Source organism: Kryptolebias marmoratus, linkage group LG20 (genome assembly GCF_001649575.2).
Source record: "Kryptolebias marmoratus isolate JLee-2015 linkage group LG20, ASM164957v2, whole genome shotgun sequence".
Taxonomy (NCBI): domain Eukaryota; kingdom Metazoa; phylum Chordata; class Actinopteri; order Cyprinodontiformes; family Rivulidae; genus Kryptolebias; species Kryptolebias marmoratus.
The window spans coordinates 1,424,643-1,441,773 of record NC_051449.1 but is presented as its reverse complement, the minus strand read 5'-3'; the positions used below and the strand labels follow the sequence as shown (position 1 = coordinate 1,441,773).

The 17,131-nt window shown below is 38.7% G+C and overlaps 1 protein-coding gene and 3 non-coding genes across 10 annotated transcripts in view; 1 reads left to right on the top strand and 3 right to left on the bottom strand.

The window, feature by feature from the left end:
• Positions 1 to 3,783: 3,783 nt before the first annotated feature.
• The window catches only part of LOC108243848 (ATP-dependent 6-phosphofructokinase, platelet type), a 37,140-nt gene continuing 23,792 nt past the window's right edge, over positions 3,784 to 17,131 (top strand). For 6 of the 7 annotated variants that reach the window (XM_017429546.3, XM_017429542.3, XM_025008907.2 and 3 more), the window contains exons 1-7: positions 3,784 to 4,075; positions 9,601 to 9,674; positions 12,036 to 12,113; positions 14,034 to 14,223; positions 14,319 to 14,484; positions 14,579 to 14,623; positions 14,894 to 15,002. In XM_017429546.3, the coding sequence (XP_017285035.1) occupies positions 3,967 to 4,075; positions 9,601 to 9,674; positions 12,036 to 12,113; positions 14,034 to 14,223; positions 14,319 to 14,484; positions 14,579 to 14,623; positions 14,894 to 15,002 (771 nt within the window). In that variant the 5' untranslated portion in view covers positions 3,784 to 3,966. The remainder of the gene's footprint in view (positions 4,076 to 9,600; positions 9,675 to 12,035; positions 12,114 to 14,033; positions 14,224 to 14,318; positions 14,485 to 14,578; positions 14,624 to 14,893; positions 15,003 to 17,131) is intronic. The other variant, XM_017429545.3, reaches the window with a different exon arrangement.
• trnar-ucu lies at positions 15,727 to 15,815 on the bottom strand. Its single transcript is given in 2 exon segments — positions 15,727 to 15,762; positions 15,779 to 15,815. It is a non-coding gene; the product is annotated as a tRNA-Arg (tRNA).
• trnar-ucu lies at positions 15,912 to 16,000 on the bottom strand. Its single transcript is given in 2 exon segments — positions 15,912 to 15,947; positions 15,964 to 16,000. It is a non-coding gene; the product is annotated as a tRNA-Arg (tRNA).
• On the bottom strand, positions 16,303 to 16,391 carry trnar-ucu. The gene is given in 2 exon segments: positions 16,303 to 16,338; positions 16,355 to 16,391. It is a non-coding gene; the product is annotated as a tRNA-Arg (tRNA).

Below are 17,131 nucleotides of genomic sequence, written 5' to 3'. Positions count from 1 at the left end.
TTTAATACGTGCTGTAACAATGAAGAGAATCTGAAACACTGTTTAGTTTGTTATAAATATGTTCTTACTTTTACTGTAGTGTGCTGAGAGGCTGTAAAATCCCAGAAATTAGAAATGCTCTGAAAGTCAAAACTCTGCAGGATGAAGGTGGAACTGAATCTTAAACATGAAGGAAAAAGTATAAAATTGAGGAAATAATGAGGATTTTTTTGTATACTTCCAATAACTGTAAAATTGTGTAATAGGTGTAAATATCTTATTCTGCTCAGCACATAGTTTAAAGCCTTAGCTCTTTGATTTTCTGTAAAGCTGCTGATACTCCACTTTATGCAGTTTATAAGCTAAATTTTAAAGTTTCTGTGTAACAAAGAAAGCTGCACAACAATAAATAATTACTTATGTTAGCAAGTGCAAATGAAGGATTTTGTTTGTAGACGTTGAGATCCGACCAACACAGGTTCTAAAGTGGTTGTTTTTTTAATGTGCCAATTTAAGCAAATTGAACTACGGTGGCCCCTTTAGGACAGTAGCAGTGGAGTTTCATGTAATGATCCAAGCTTCTTCTGAAGTACTGGAAACAAAACAAAAACTCATGTTTTTCTTCCTAGTTTACTCTAAAAATAGGACTTTATTCACGTTTTGTTTGTTTAATCTGCTGCAGATTGCAGCTCCACTAACACATGTTTTAGCCTGCTAAAAATATCTAAGTGCTTGTTATGTTTAGACTGTTTTCTTCCACTTTATCCTGCTGATGGAAAGCTGTTTGAGACGAAATCCTGAAGGTGTTTGTTTTCTTCTCTCCAGAACCATTAAAGGTGCTCATTACAGAGTAAAACAGAGCAGACAGCAAACATTCATAAAGTAGGAAACAGAATCTGCACATTACATGTCTCATATTGATGGTTGATGTGTCTCTAAATTAAAACTTGTTACAGAAACAGCCGAAGTGACTGAAAACAGGGTGAACCGGCCACAGACTACAGAGCCTAACGTAGGTCCGTTTCTGTGGGTTCAGATGAATTCTTTGTTTCTTGACTGTGGATTCATATATCTGGAAAGCTACTGTGATTACATTTTTCTGTTTGGTTTCCTACTTTGCAGTGAGTACCTTTAAACTGCTTTGACAGAAAAAAAACAGAACATCTCAGGAGTTTCTGCTGCAGAGCTTCATCGCTCTTTAAGTTTGGATTTTAACACTAAAATAAACATAAAACTATGAGATTAAACCCTCATTCTAAACTGTGTTTAAACAACAGTGGTCAGCTGAAAACTCAGAGGTTTAGCATTTGTTATTTTTCATATTGTTTAGTGAAATCTACAGATTGTCCTTTGCAACAACATTTAAATTTCGACCTGAAGGAGTGAGATTGGAAGAACTTTGTCCTTTTCTTTCCTGCTGACATCATAGAAAATGTTTCTTTTTGAATCAGGCCACTCTGAGCTGTTTTCTGAATGTCTTTGACTCATGAAATGTCCTCAAACACGTCAATCGAAACAATAAATCAAAGTGCAGATGTTCCTCTCGGTTGCAAAGCGCTGACTCGGTCCAGTTTAAAGTTTGTGTTTTACCACCCTGTTCTTCACACATTTTATGCAAACTGTCGACTCTGTTGCTTCTGCTTGTGAGTTACTGATTCTTGCCACGCTGTAAATAAATTATTTTTACTGAGCTGCTCTGTCTCTGAGCTTTATTTTGCACGTGAAAGAGGACACAAATGTTTGACGAGGAAGAAAATAAGCTCTGTTGTAGTTCTTCTCATCGACCAGCAGGTGGCGCCAGTTTCATTTTATTGAACCCAGTCTTGTGAAATCTTCAGAAACTTTATGACACCAGATAGAAATTGTTTTTAATAATAAACATTTAAGCATTTCAGCCATTAAAAATGTACCCAGCAAAGATTGTTATTAATCTTGATTAATGATAAATTATCACTTCTGAAACAAAGCAATAAACCACTGGTTTAGTTACTTGTCAGTGATTTTATGAGTCGTTTCCAACGTCTATGTTAAAAGAAAAATGTTGTCTGACAGCCCGGACACACCTTGTTTTTATGTTCTAACATTGTTTAAAATGTTCTGTTTTAGGTTTTATTAGGACCAGGAACTGCCCAAAGATGTCAAATATATGATGAAGCATTTGAGGTAAGACTAAAAGTATACTTTTTATACAAAATATCTTTAGAAATTGATGCATATTTGCAGAAAAACTAACATTTATTCAAGTTTGGGACACATTCAGGTGCACCTGGGATTAAAGAAGTTTCTCGTTTTTAAGGACCAGACTTTTTGTTTTTCCTTCAGTCAAAAACTTGAACCTGCTCGGTAACCTGATGCCCTCGGTGTGGCTCTTTGAGTTAAATCCTTTAACAATGCCTCTTTGTTCCAGCTGGAATAGTTTAGGAAATCTTTCCCTGCTAATATTCAGATGAAATCATGAATTAAACATGTTGAGAGAGAAGAGCTGTTTGTTGTCCTCAGAGTTACTGAAATAAATGTCAAGGTCACGACCTCCATGAAACAAAGAGTTAAAATGATCATTTTTCTGCTGATAATTTAATGTCTAAACTTAGAAAATAAGCTGCTGGCATGCCTCAGGTCACTGTTTAAATATTTGGGAGTATCTGAGACTTTTGTTTCTGTAATCAGCTCTTTGCTGCTGAAATTACATCATTTTATTCAACAATCTAATCATTTCTGTTGCGTTTTGGCAACTTCTCCCTCCTTTTGTCGCTCCTCACGTAGCTTCAGAGGCTGAATTATGAAGAAATGTCTGAGTTGATGCTGATAGTGGATCATTTCCTGACTGGGACGGAATTTTCCTCTCTGAGAGATCTGAGCGCTGATTGGTCCATCCAGCTGTCAGTCAGCAGGATACCTGCGTCAGCTGCCTTCCCAATTTTGGCTCCAACCGGCTCGTGACAGCCAAAGACAAAATACACGAAGACCTATCACTCTGACGCATTTTTTAGGATAGAAGAGGGAGGGAGGAAAGTTTAATATTTTATTTTTATAAAATACAAGTTTCTAAAATGAGTTCAGTGTCAGAGATCAGCTGTTCGGTGGGATGAATAAACTCTGAACTGTTTTATTTGATTAAAATACGCTTAAACAGAAAGAATCATAGTTTATATTTTAGTTTATTCTAAAAAGACAAAACATGCCTGAGTTTGTTGGTTCGTGACAAACTGAGAAGCTGATGATGTGACTTCATGGAAACATTTTTTTTTATTTAAATTAAAGTTTTTAGGAATAATCTCCAGATTAGATTTCTAATTAACCCCCTTGATACTTTCAGGTAACCTTTTGCTGTTTTAGCTACTTTTAGTTTTTAGCTTGCATTTTGCTGTTTTTACTTTTTAAATACTTTTGATTTCATTTAATTACTTTTAGTTTCAAAATAGCCTTTTGACACTTTTAACTCGATTCCTAATGTTCCTAATAAAGCTAATGTTTTGCTACTTTTAGCTAGCTTATTATTACTTTTAATTTTTAGCTATCCTCTTGCTGTTCTTAGCTAGACTTTAAGCTTTAGCAAACATTTTTGCTACTTTTATATTTAATCTAGTGTTTTACAACTTCCAGCTTTTAGTTAGCATTTAGCTTTCAGCTAGTGTTTTGCTTTTTTAATGACCCAGTTTCAGCTCCTTCAGTGTGTTTCCTTCTGTTCTCTTTCGGCTCTTTCGGGTCCTTGTTTTGTAAAATCTTTGCAGAATTGTTTTAGTTTGTTTGAGGAGAATCAGTCATGTCTCCTAATGTAGGATCTTTGAAGAGGAGGGTTGGGGGGGGGGCGGTAACCACTGCAGTCCTCCTCCTGTGTCCCCTCCTGTGTCCCCTCCTGTGTCTCCTCCTGAGTCTCCTCCTGTGTCTCCTCCTCAGTGCTCTCCGCCGCCGGTGGACTTGCTGCAGAGTTTTATTCTAACTTTCCGGACAGGTGTCCCCCGGGGACAGAAGGACAGAGGGACAGCCATGACCGGTCCCATGGCACCGCAGCGGCAGGACACCCGCAAATTTGTGGAGAATCTGTCCGGAGCCGGGAAATCCATCGCGGTTCTGACGAGCGGCGGAGATGCTCAAGGTAACATTTTGTTCTGAGACCCTTCAGCTGGACCTGGAGGGGGGAGGAAGGGGGACGGGTTCCATCATGTCTGCTTGACTTAAGACTCGGAACCAGAGTTAATTTCTTCGCTGCTGTTGTTGTTGTCGTGTTTTTAAAACTGTTTGTTGTTTTTATTTTAAGACAAAACACATCTGTCCGATAATGGACGTACGGGGTTAATCTTACCTAATAAATGCGCATCAGTGGAGCGGAGAGGCAAATAAATAAATAAACAAATAAATAAATAATACAGCAGCGCGTCGCAAGCTGGAGAGGAGACTTTATTAATGGCCGCATTCTCATTCGTGTAAGATAAATGTGTTCCTGCTGGTGGTAGGAGTTATTTCCGTGGTGTCAATGACGGTTACGCAACATGGATGCTGCGCCGGCCGGGATAAGTTGGAATGAGGAATTCTGGAATGCCAACACGTTCAGGCTGGAGCTGAGGGCTGCAGCGGCATCAACAAGTGAATCACGAGTAACTCTTTTTCTACGCAGTCAGTTCCCAACATGCATCTGTCACCTGCTGCGTCTGTGCCGCAGGTCTGAGTGCGCGCGCGCCTCCTGATCCACACCACCCTCATTTCCCATCAGGTCACCGGATCTATTAAACTCCCCCTGTAACCTCCTGATAGAAATATTTCACCAGGTTAATATTTTATAATTATTAATCCCAGTTAAATAAAAGTTGCTGTTTATTTCAGTCCCAAACTGTCCGATAATTCTGTGAGACTTCCTGTCTGGAGACGAGTCTTATCTTTCCTCCTCACTGTTGGAGTCTGTTACATCACAGAGGCTGAGTCACGACAGGACCGGAGTCACAGAACCCGAATTAAACAGCCCACATCCGGGTTGTCCTTTCAAAGTAAATGTAAATCTCGTCTTTGCGCGCGTCTTAGATTTTATTTTGAAGGGAAGCGTCATTAACTTCCTGTGACCTTCACAGACTTTACTTTTCCTGTTAATGAAGGTCAAGCAGCTTACGTGCATAGGGGAGTTTTTTTTTTACAGATGATCTGACAAAAAGAAACAAAATTAAATTTAAGCTGAAGTCTTAAAATAAAGTTTTGTTTCGTAATCTGATTAGAATGGTGAAATGGAAACCAATAGTCGTTATGAATCCCCTGAGGGATGATTTAAGTGTGATCAATTCACTAATGGCATCTCTGTGTTGTGTGTGTGTGTGTTGCACCTGAAGCATCAGCGGAGTGTGTGTGTGTGTCTTATCGGCTCCCTGTAGACAGAGAACAAAATGTCCTCTGCCATCCAGGACACACATGAACCTATAAAATCACTGCTATTGTTGGCTCTCGGGCTGTTACCCAACACCGTGTGCCCTATAGGCTGTTTTTGGAGTGGAAGGAAATGTTTCTTCTCAGTCAGAGTATCGCAGCCGGCCTTTGTTCGAACATGCTCCTTGTGGCAGCAGCTGTGGATTTAATTAGAACTGCAGCTTTAAAGTGTGCCGCTGGGGTGGAAATGAGTCACCGGGCTCATCTCAGAGGACCGGTCCTCACCGATTCAGGACCACTGAAAGCAGTAAGATGATCGGTCACAACAACTCACTGGCTCCTAAAAACTCAAGCAAACAGCTCACACACGAGCAAAGCAAGACCCGAGGGCCAGAAGCGGCCGCGAGCCATCTCAGCGCGGCCCTACACGTCCTCACAGACGCTCCAAACAACCTGAAACCAGAGAGTGAACGGCGAGGGCTGCGGCGCTGCTGAGGTCTGCCAAAGAAGCTGAAACTACGTTAAAACAAGCTACACGCCAACAAAAGGCTAGCTAAAAACATAAAGGAGAAAAAAGCTAGCTAGACTGGGGAGCATGTTTGGAAATAAAGTTTACAAAAACCAAAAATAAGAGCCAGCTCCAGGTAACCAGCTGTTCTTCCTGTTTCAGTTCAACTTGTGACCCTTTAACAACGTTTTCCTCCAATTTTATCCAAAATGGTGCAGAGATCCGTTTTCTGAGGAAAGAATGGAGGCCGCCTGGCACCACTTCCTTTCATGAAACGCTCGCAGTTTTTCTCCACATTCAGTCTTTGTTGTCGGAGCAATTTCTTTCCCATTTTATCAGCTTTTATTGCTCTGCTGAACTGCTTGTTTTGCTTTGATGGTTTTCAGTTTTCATTATTTGATTTGTCCATTTTGATTATTTCTGTTTTTGCCATTCTTTAACACAAATGAAAGTATTTGGACATCTGTAAGCTGTTACTTCAGTCTGCATCCGTTGTCATTCTGTCTACAATGCATTTATTTCGTATGTTGAAAAATTGCATTTCGTCTTTTATTGTCTTTTATTTCTTCTGTGTGTTTTAATTTCTGGTGCAAACTTTCCATGAGTTTCTGCAGCCGTAGAAACATTTAGTTTTAAACTCGTTGAGACTTCAGTCAGCTGCAGGTGGGAGGCTTTTCCTGCAGGGTGGGGTTAAAGGTGGTGTTGGGGGGAAGATCTCACAGCATCCCATGATTTGTCAGTTTTTCCAAGATCTCATTTGTTTCCCGATGAAGACACAAACACACCGAGCCACTGCTGGAGGATAAATTAACACGTCGTCCATCCTTGTTTTCTGTGTCTGTTCACAGCAGATTTATTTGAAGTATTGATGCTTTTTTCTAAAACTCATTAAGCTGTGCAGCTGAATCACATTTCACATGCTTGTGTTGATCCATGGAAACCAATCAGTTGCCCAGCTCTCTTAGCAGCACTTAGTTAGCGCCTAGCTAACAGCCTGAAAACATCCAGGACTCCGTGTCAGATCATCTGTTCTGCTGCTGCGTCCAGGTCATCCGCTGTTAGGAAACGGGACATTATTTACAACCAAATTATAAAAACCAATACAGACAACACAACAAATTCAAGTTTTATTGACTCGTCACAATCAGTAACTGACAATTTAATCTGGTGTTTTGTTTCCTGTGTCATCATTTAGCAAACTGTATCAATAAAACATGTTTCTTTCATTTGAAAGACATAAATCAACAGAAGATTCTCAGTCTTTTGTTACGATGAGCTGCTTTGTTGTTCCAATCTTATATTTTTGAAATTATCCACAAATAAATACAAAGGTTTGAGCAGATTTAGTAAAGCTCTAAAGATAAAAACATGTTGGATTAACTGCTTGTAAACCCTTTCACAATTTGATAGATTCACAAATAATTTAGTTTGTAGTTAATCTTTTATTAAAATTTGTGTAGATTTGATGTCAGACATCAGTCAAAGTGTCTGGCTGTATATTCTGGCAAACTCATTAAAAAGAATAAAATAAAGGTGCAAAAAAACCAAAACAACATTTTTATCTTATGTAACAAATCTAAGCAGAAATACGTACCGATACATCTAAAATGTTGGACTTCTCCATCCCAAACGGCTCTTTCTGCAGGTAAACAACACCTGGAAGTTGGCATCCATTCACAAATTTTTAATTTAAGGACACATTAACATTAACATATTGTGCAGATTTGGTTTCTTACTTTGTGGATCTTTGTCAGCTGTCGTCGTGATTTTGCAGTGAGTATTTTAAGTTGTTATAATTGTGTTAGAAAAACAAAAGAAAAAAACTTTACTCATTTAGGCAGCCAGTGTCAGCAAAAAGCACAAATTACTGCTTTAGATTCTGTTTATTATCCCAGACTGATTCTGATCTTACTCGTGTATTTAGTTGTGTGCAGATCCACCTCATTGGTGGAAGTCTGTCTCCAAATATTCTTGTTTTTTTTTTGTAAGACTTTCTGTCGGGAGCAGTGCAGATAGCTCTCTTCTCCTTCAGAGTAAAAATATGCAGATTTGATTGATTTAAATGCCTCCTTTTCGTGGCCTTCATGCCACGGCCTCCTGCCAAACTGTGAATGAGCTCTCATGGTGACGTCTGAGCAGAGCTTAAAGCGTGACGTTACCGTCTGATGAGGAGTCACGTTCTGCAGACGTTCTGCAGACGCAGGTCGGGGAGGGGATGTGGTGACGGAGTGGTGCAGGCTGCGAGGAGCAGCTTGTGCCAGCTGGGCTCAGATATACAACGCTGAAGAAACCGGGCCGAGCAAAACCCATTTTAATGTTTTAAATAATTAATGTTAGACTTTACAGTAAGCTGAACTGACCCGACCACTACATTTACTGAAATCCTGCTAATAGAAAGAAGAACATGCTTGTCTAATGTTTGTCTGTTGATGACTCCCTGCCTGATTCTGCTTTATAAAAAGAGTAATATTTAAAACTTACTACAAAAAGACATTCATCAAACATTAACTTGGATGTTTCTTTAAATGCTTCAGTAAAAATCAAAGAGTCAGAGTTTATAACAAAATGTAGAACCCAAACGTGGAATAATGGCTCCTGGGAGGTGAGATGAAAACTAAAAATCTCAATGAAACTCAGTCTGAACAAACCAACAGAGAGCAGACAGACAATTAAAACCTCCAACAGTCAGAAACTGAGCAGAAATGAAACAATAGACACAAAAGCATCAGTGAACAAAAAGAAAAAGGCAAACTGTGACCAGGAGGAACCAACAGGTTAGAGAACGGAGATCAGGTTTGACCAGAAATCAACCTTTGGAAAAACTAAACGCTTGTTTGTTTTATTGTTTTCAGAATAAAGTTGGTTTGAAAACCAGCCAGAGATGAACTGATAATAAACCTCATTAATAATGTAATTATAATTTAAGTTTGCTGATGTTTCCATCAGGGTTTTTTCACAGTTCTTAGTCTAAAGTAAAACATCCACCTGACGTTTCAGCTCGTCAGCCTGAAGATATCAGCCTCTTTATTCTGTTTATATCAAACTGTGGACCGTCTGTGGTCTCAGAGATTTAGAGCTCGTCTTCGGTCTAATTGCACTAAGTGCTCCGACAGATTCTTTTTGTTTTTTTTGTCACAGCGTCCTCAGGAGAACTCTGGTTCCTTTCCTCTCTCAGCTTCTCTCCATTTCGACCTCTTTACCCTTGCCGTCATTTCTGTTCTGTCTGGGTTCTGCCACGCCCCGTTTATGCTGCTATTTTTATCGTTTTTGAGGTTAGGCAGGTAACTGGGGCAGCCATGATGTCAGCTGTTTCCTTTTAGTGAGAATAATTCACAATAATGGTAGAATCTTGACGCCTGTTGACACTTTATTAATAATATTGCAGTTAGTTGCTGCTCAGGTACTTCAGGTTTAAATGTCACCTTATTTTTGGATAATTTGTTATTGATAAATCTGGAAAAGCAACCCTAATAAATCAAAGCAGAGTCAAACATTTCAAATAATAATTTAAGCCATTTTATTTACTGATCTTAGCCCATAAGGTTCTAATAGAAATGTAACATTTTTACAATATTTCAGATAATATCTTTGTTCAAATGTTCTTTATAATTGTTTGAGATTCTGTCTCCTGGTGAAAAACAGCCCTTCTTGGTTGTTTTGGAGGAAAATAACCACTTGATATTAGATTTATTAGTCAACCTGTGACAGATGAATTAGTGAATTTATTTCAAATGCTGAAAATCTTCTGCTCTTTCTGTTCTCAGGTATGAATGCAGCGGTCCGGGCCGTGGTCCGGATGGGGATCTATGTGGGAGCAAAAGTTTACTTCATCCACGAGGTGAGCCGTGACTCAGGGTTTAAGCGTCAGCCGTTTCTGTCGCTCTGCGGTCCATTAAATCAGAACTGACCTCACTTCTGTACTGGGCTGAACCTGCAGCATTTAAGGGCTGTAAATCTTCCTGTTTTTGGTGAAAAGTCCTGATTTATAAAACCTGACTTCACTGTTTGTTCATCTATGTGTTTTATGTTCATCTGTCTTTTCTTTTAGAACCAAACATGTATTTATACACTTGTTGTTCATCAAAGGTTTGTTTTTTTCTTAAGAATTGGTGAGAAACATTTAGTTTTTATTCTGTCCTGATACATGAAACTTTATGATCAAATACTCATCGTTAACCCCGACTTTGTAACTGTAGGGATGCTTTTATTGTAAATATGTAAATATATAAAACAAAAACACTTGCAGACGTTATAATACTGAACAAAGTGGGAAAAAAGAAAACCAACCCAGCATTCAGGCATTCAAAGAAAACCAAAATCTATTTTGTAGTACACATTCATAGAAACATTATTTCTGTTTTATGTTTAAATGACTTTGAGGGCAGATTTCAGGGAACATTGAGCTCAAACTGATCAATATTCTGCCTTTTTCTGCTGTTTGTGTTGCAGATCTTTTGTTCCAACCATCAGTTTTAGACACTAAATATCAAACTTCAGAGATGGAAAAAGTTTCTGTTTAATAACTACTCATTTCACTGATGCTGTTTGTGCGATGACACCATTATGAACTGAGATAATGGGCTGTGTGGTTGACGAGTTTGGATCACCAAGCTGTCATTTCTTCTCAGCACTTTTATGGACTGGCTGATGTAGAAGGAGCTTTTTGACTGATATCCTATAAAACTGCTGCAAAACAAACACTTTAAACCTTTTTTTGGTCAGTTAGAAACTCTTGACACTTGGTTTGACGCCTTCATAAAGAATCACCAGAGAGAAACCTGATCCCTCCATGTGTATTTATAACCTGCTGTTTGCACGACTGTTGTTTCCATTTGCACAGATACTGTATGTTTATTGTGCTTGAGTTTAGTGAAAGAGCTGTTAATAAAACCCTACATATGTATAAATATTTTAGTTGTGTACAAATATAGATCAGTTTGATATTTTTGCATATTTTTAATCTGAAGGAACTCAGATAACATCCATACATTCAGTAAGTATATTTTAAAACTTACAGATCTCTAATTTGTGTTTCTTGAAGTGGATATTTCATGTAAAGAATGTAATCTCTGAGATTATCATCACATATCATCCACCTCTCTGTACTGACTCCAGATTAACCTTTTACCTGACAGCAACTTTCCCTTCATCAGCAGCACACATTAATTAGACTGCAGCCATTTGTGGCAAAGTTTTTAAATATTAGCAGAACAAATTCCCCATTTTTATATGAAGAGTGCTGTTTTTATTTGCTGTGGCAGCAGAAAGGGGAGCTGGTGGACTGGATCTGGTCTCAGGGCAGATTTAATTGGATTAGCAGAGGCAGGATCATCCTTCACTGGCTGCATCTTCATCAGAAGCAGCTCATGGGCTGCGGATAATCACAGATGCTTTTATTTTGGTGCCTTTTAAAGCCCTCCTCACAACAAGACATCCACTAAAACACTGAAACTTGAAAAAAAATTAATTATTTCTTTTTATGCTCAGTTGCAACTTTGAGGCCGTTTCTGGATGGTGTTCACATCTGGCTTCTTCTTTGCCTGATAGAGCTTTAAGCAGCATTTGTGGACGGCACGGTGAGCTGTGATCAGATCACCAACATCCAGCCTTGACCTTTGACCTCAGAGATGAAATCTTTTGATGATATTATGAACTGTAGATGACAGGATATTCAAAGTTTTCCTTATTTTCAATTGAGAAACATGATTCTGAAATCGTTCCATTATTTTTAACCACAGATTTTCAGACTGGTGAACCTCTGCCCATCTTTATTTCTGAGACATTCAGCTCTTTTTATATCCAGTCCTCATACTGACCTGTTGCCAATAAAACCTAATTAGTTACAAAATGCTGCTCCAGCTCTTTCCTGTTCGAACCTTTTACTTTTACAGCCTTTGTTGCCCCTGTCCCAACATTTGAGATGAGTAGCTGCCATAAAATTCTAAATTACCCTATTTCTTCTAAAAACAAAAGGTACAATCTCTTAGTTTCAACATTTTGACATGTTTACTATCTTCCATTGTGAATAAAATATGGGTTTAGGAGAGTTTCAAATCATTTCATTCTGTTTTTATTTTACAATTACAAATGCCCCGACTTTCTCCTCTTCTGTTTTGTTATGTTGATTTAAGTAAATTTATCTCAACAGCTAATTTATTTACTGTTTGGAAGTGATGGTGGTGTTTGTTTCTGGTCTCAGGGGTACCAGGGGATGGTGGACGGTGGAGACAATATCAAAGAGGCGACGTGGGAAAGCGTCTCCAGCATGCTGCAAGTGGTGAGCAGAACAACATGCTTGGATTTCAGGTCACACACACACACCATGTTTTCTGCTATGTGCTGTAAACAATGACACTCTTATGTGCCCCTAAACTGCGACACAAATGGAGTTTGCATTAATGAAGCCGATTCTTTGTTGATATTCTAATTATCTCTGGAAGTTTGGTGGAATCTCCACTGTGCAGATTATTGACAGTGACAACACAGCTTCTGATTGTGTGATTAATTTGATGCTGGTGTCAGATTTTTATTGCCTGAACTCAATTAAATTTTGATGCAAAACATATCTTTTTGGTTAACAATATTAGAAACAACTAACAGCTGAAGAAATTCAATAAAACAGTCCCAGAAATAATCAAATTTGAGTTAAAACACCCTTTTTTTGTTTATCCACTTGTGTCTGTAAGGGTTATGGCTGCTTTCCAAGTGGGCTGTTCCATTTGTTTCTAACCAATCAAAATGCTTGGAACATTGTGAGCAAATGAGGACCACTGCTGGTTTTTTTCTGGTTGAAAAGACCTTTCTGTGACACTTCATTGACACTATGAATAAAAGGATTTCTCAGCTTCAGATTCTCTGTCACATCCTCCTGCTCTGGTAGTATCTAAGATACGAGGGAGACATGAATGTGAGGGAAGTGGGGGGGGGGGGAGACTGATAAGTTAATTCACTTTCTACAAAATGATTGCCACACAAGTAGAAATTTAAACTTCTTTGCTTTTTATTAGTATTTATGCTTTGGGAAGAGGAAACACTGTTCAGCTCTGGAACAAATTCAAAGATCACGTCTAATTTTTCTGAAATCAGCAGTTCTACGTGTACGACAGCTGTTCCATTCGTGTCTGATGGATTCCAACACAATCACACCTAATTCTATTTAATGAGGTACAGATTAGGTGATCACCTGAACCAAATCTGATTTAACAAGGAAAAGTATAAAAACCACTGCTGTGCTCATCATTAACTTGCTGCAGTAGGACCAGCTGGATGGCAGAAACAGAGCTGGAACAAACTCAAAAATAACTCCTGACTGTGCATAAAAAGTTAAAAAGATAAGGTTTTAATTTTGGTTTTACTGGTGGAGGGATACAGTGAGTGTCAGGTTTTCTGGGGGGTTCAGGTGTGGCTGAAGGACCGTCAGATCCAAACCCTGTCACGGGAAGCCCAATCTCCAGACCTGAACACCGTTAAAAACCTCTGAAATGTGATGAAGAGGAAGATGGATGATGACAAGCCATCAAACAGCTGAGCTGATTGAGTTTTTGTGCCAGGAGGGCAAAAAGTCTCCCAACAGGGATGTGATTTAGTTAAAATATTAGTATTATGAAGTCTAAAAAGGAATAAAATCTTGTTTTCTTTGCAATTTTTCTTTTGAATTTTTGCACCTTTTCTGTTACTCCAGCTGTTTGTAAGGTTCTGCAAATGAATTCTCAAAATATTTTCATTTGATATTTGAAAGAAATGTCATTAAGTTATTTAATAATAAAAAAATGTTCATTTTATTAAAATATTTAAAGGAAGAGAAAATCTGTAAATAATTTATTATTATTATTATTATTGAAAGGCTTATTTGTGATAAAAACTCTTTCCCTGTTCATCAGAGCCAAACCTTGTATGATTTATATTTGAAGTATTTGAAATGGAAAAGCAATGGCTCCTTAAAATGCCAGCGGTTTCACAGATCCTGCACTTAACACCTTCAGATAAAACTTCCACTCAGCAACACGTGAACAGTGAGTCAAGAGGTTGTGCACCACAGCATTCCTTTGTGTACTTTTCCATAACAAATATCTCAGTCTTTTATAAAAGATCTTTACTTCCAAAGTATTGTCGATCATAAGGGGTGTGTAAGTTTTCTCACGCTGTGCTGGCTTTATATTACCAAACAACACAAGTGTAAAGAAGTTTTTATTACCAGGGTGGCACAGTCATCGGCAGCGCTCGCTGCAAAGAGTTTCGAACCCACGAGGGACGCCTGAAAGCTGCTCACAACCTTGTGCAGCGCGGCATCACCAACCTGTGTGTGATTGGTGGAGACGGCAGCCTGACAGGCGCCAACCTGTTCAGGGAGGAGTGGAGCGGCCTGTTGAATGAGCTCCAGGAGGAAGGTCATTGCCCTCCGCAGTTTTTAAAATTGTTTGAACTTTACTTTACAATAGCACTTTAGAGATATAAATATACGTTTTCTCTTTTTTTCATGCAGGTCTCATAGACGAGGAGGCAGTTCACAATCATTCTGAGCTCCACATTGTGGGCATGGTCGGCTCTATTGACAACGACTTTTGTGGCACAGACATGACAATTGGCACCGACTCCGCCCTCCATCGGATCATTGAGGTGGTGGATGCCATCATGACCACGGCTCAGAGGTAAACAAATCCATGATATGATGGTATAATATCAGTGTACGTAAGATGAGTCCTAGTAAGATGTGCTTTCACGTGTTTTTGACTTTTCTTCTAGCCACCAGAGGACGTTTGTGTTGGAGGTCATGGGCAGACACTGCGGGTAAAAGCAAAAAAACAATAAAAACATTTAAGAACATTAGGCATGTTGTAGCTTTATTATTTACCAACCAAGATCCTTCAAATCAATGCTGACAATAAATTTTAAAGCATTTTCTTTTTCAATAGTCAACAAAAGACAAATTTCTGCTTTATCATGTTAACCTTAATACATAAGATATATATCTGTATTTAATATCTGTCAGTATTTATAACACTGAGGTTAAGATTTCATATAAATAATGTGTGTGTGTGTGTGTGTGTGTGTGTTCAGATACCTGGCTTTAGTCAGTGCCCTGGCCTGTGGAGCAGACTGGGTCTTTATTCCAGAAATGCCTCCGGAGGATGGCTGGGAGGACAACATGTGTCAGAAACTGTCTGAGGTAACACGTCTCGTTTGATATTGCAAGCCCATTTTATCCAGAGCACTCTGTTTGCGTAAACCTGTCAGAGACGCTTGCTACACTGGGATAAAATATGGTTCAGTAAAATATTTCTGTAAGGCTCACTAAACTACAACCTTTGGAAGGGTCCCTAACTCTTACCAGAAGTCCTAATCTCTATCTATTGCAAAGCTAACATAAAGAACGGTAAATGTGAAAATAAAACAAACATCCATGTTGATTAGAGATGAGTGAGATTTCAGGAAACCATGACTCTGGTGGGACTCGAACCTACAACCTTTGAATGTCTTCCTATCAAGGCCACTAGAAGCCCAACGCACTATCCATTGCACCACAGAGCCCTTAATTCATGTTGCTTACCCTTGTAAAAAATGCAAAACTGTCAAGATGCTCACTAAATTGACATAGAACTCATTAAACCAGGACTCTTGTGAGACATAAACCCAAAACCTTTGAACTTCTTCTTTAATATCACTAGAAGCCCATTATATCACAGAGCACTCTTCATAAACCTGTCAGAGACGCTTGCTACATTGGGATAAAGTATGGTTCATTAAGATATTTCTGAAAGGCTCACTGAACTACAACCATTAAAAGTGTGCCTTACTCTCTGCAGAAGTTTTCTTTTTTATCCATTGCACAACAAGTCTTAAAACAGCTGCCATCCATGTTGAATAAAGTCAAGTGAAATATGAACAAACCATGACTCTGGTGGGACCCGAACCCACAACCTTTGAATAACTTTTGTACATCACTAGAAGTCCAATGCGCTATCCATTGCGCCACAGAGCCCTTAATTGAGATTGCTTACCCATGTGAAAAATGCAAAACTGTCATGAAGCTCTCTGAATTGAGATAAGTAAAATTTTGTTGCAACCTATAAAAACACGACTCTGGTGGGACTCGAACCCACAACCTTTGAATATCTTTTGTACACCACTAGAAGTCCAATGCACTATCCATTGCACCACAGAGCCCTGAATTCGTGTTGCTTACCCTTGTAAAAAATGCAAAACTGTCAAGATGCTCACTAAAATGACAGAACTCATTAAACCAGGACTCCTGTGAGACGTAAACCCAAATCCTTTAAACGTCAGCTACATTGGGATAAAATATGGTTCATTCAGTTGTTTGTGAAAGGCTCACTGAACTACAACCTTTAAAAGGGTGCCTAACTCTCAGCAAGTCCTCTTTTAATCCATTGTACAACAAGGAAAAACAAGTCTTAAAACAGCTGCCATCCGTGTTGAACAAAGTCAAGTGACATATCAACAGACCATGACTCTGGTGGGACTCGAACCCACAACCTTTGAATATCTTTTGTGCACCACTAGAAGTCCAATGCGCTATCCATTGCGCCACAGAGCCCTGATCCTATGTGGCTTACCAATGTGAAAAATGCAAAACTGTCATGACACTTGCTGAAATGAGATAAGTATAATTTTAATAGAACTCATTAGACCAGGAGTCTTGTGAGATGCAAACCCACAACCTTTAAATGTCTTCTATCAGTACCAGTAGAAGTCCAATGCACCACAGAACCCAAGGTTGGTATGAAATCGTCAGTCGCCTGTTAGATTGAGTTGATGTATGGGTAACTGAACACTTTGAACACTTTGAATGCCATTTTATTTCATGCTCGAAGTCAAAAGCGTTATCCATTGCTCCACAGAGCCCTTTAGCTCTGTAACTTACAAATGTGAAAAATGCCATGTTGTCAGAGATGGTAGCAGAATTGAGATGTGATATTTCAATAGGACTCTAAGCCAAACATCTGAAAGTGTCAAACACTCCTCCTAAATGATTTTTTTGATGTTTACCTGCCCTAACACGTTTTATTCAAATAACTGAATTACCTACTCTGACTGTCATCAAGTTTTGTGGAAGCCTGTCATTGGCTCATTCATTTTGAGGGAGGACAGTGGGCCACAAAGATGAGAGTTGGGGACTTCTGCTCTACAGGTGCTGGTCATAAAATTAGAATATCATGAAAAAGTAGATTGATTTCAGTAATTCCATTTAAAAAGTGAAACTTGTATATTATATTCATACATTACATACAAACTCATATATTTCAAATGTTTATTTCGTTTAATTTTGATGATTAC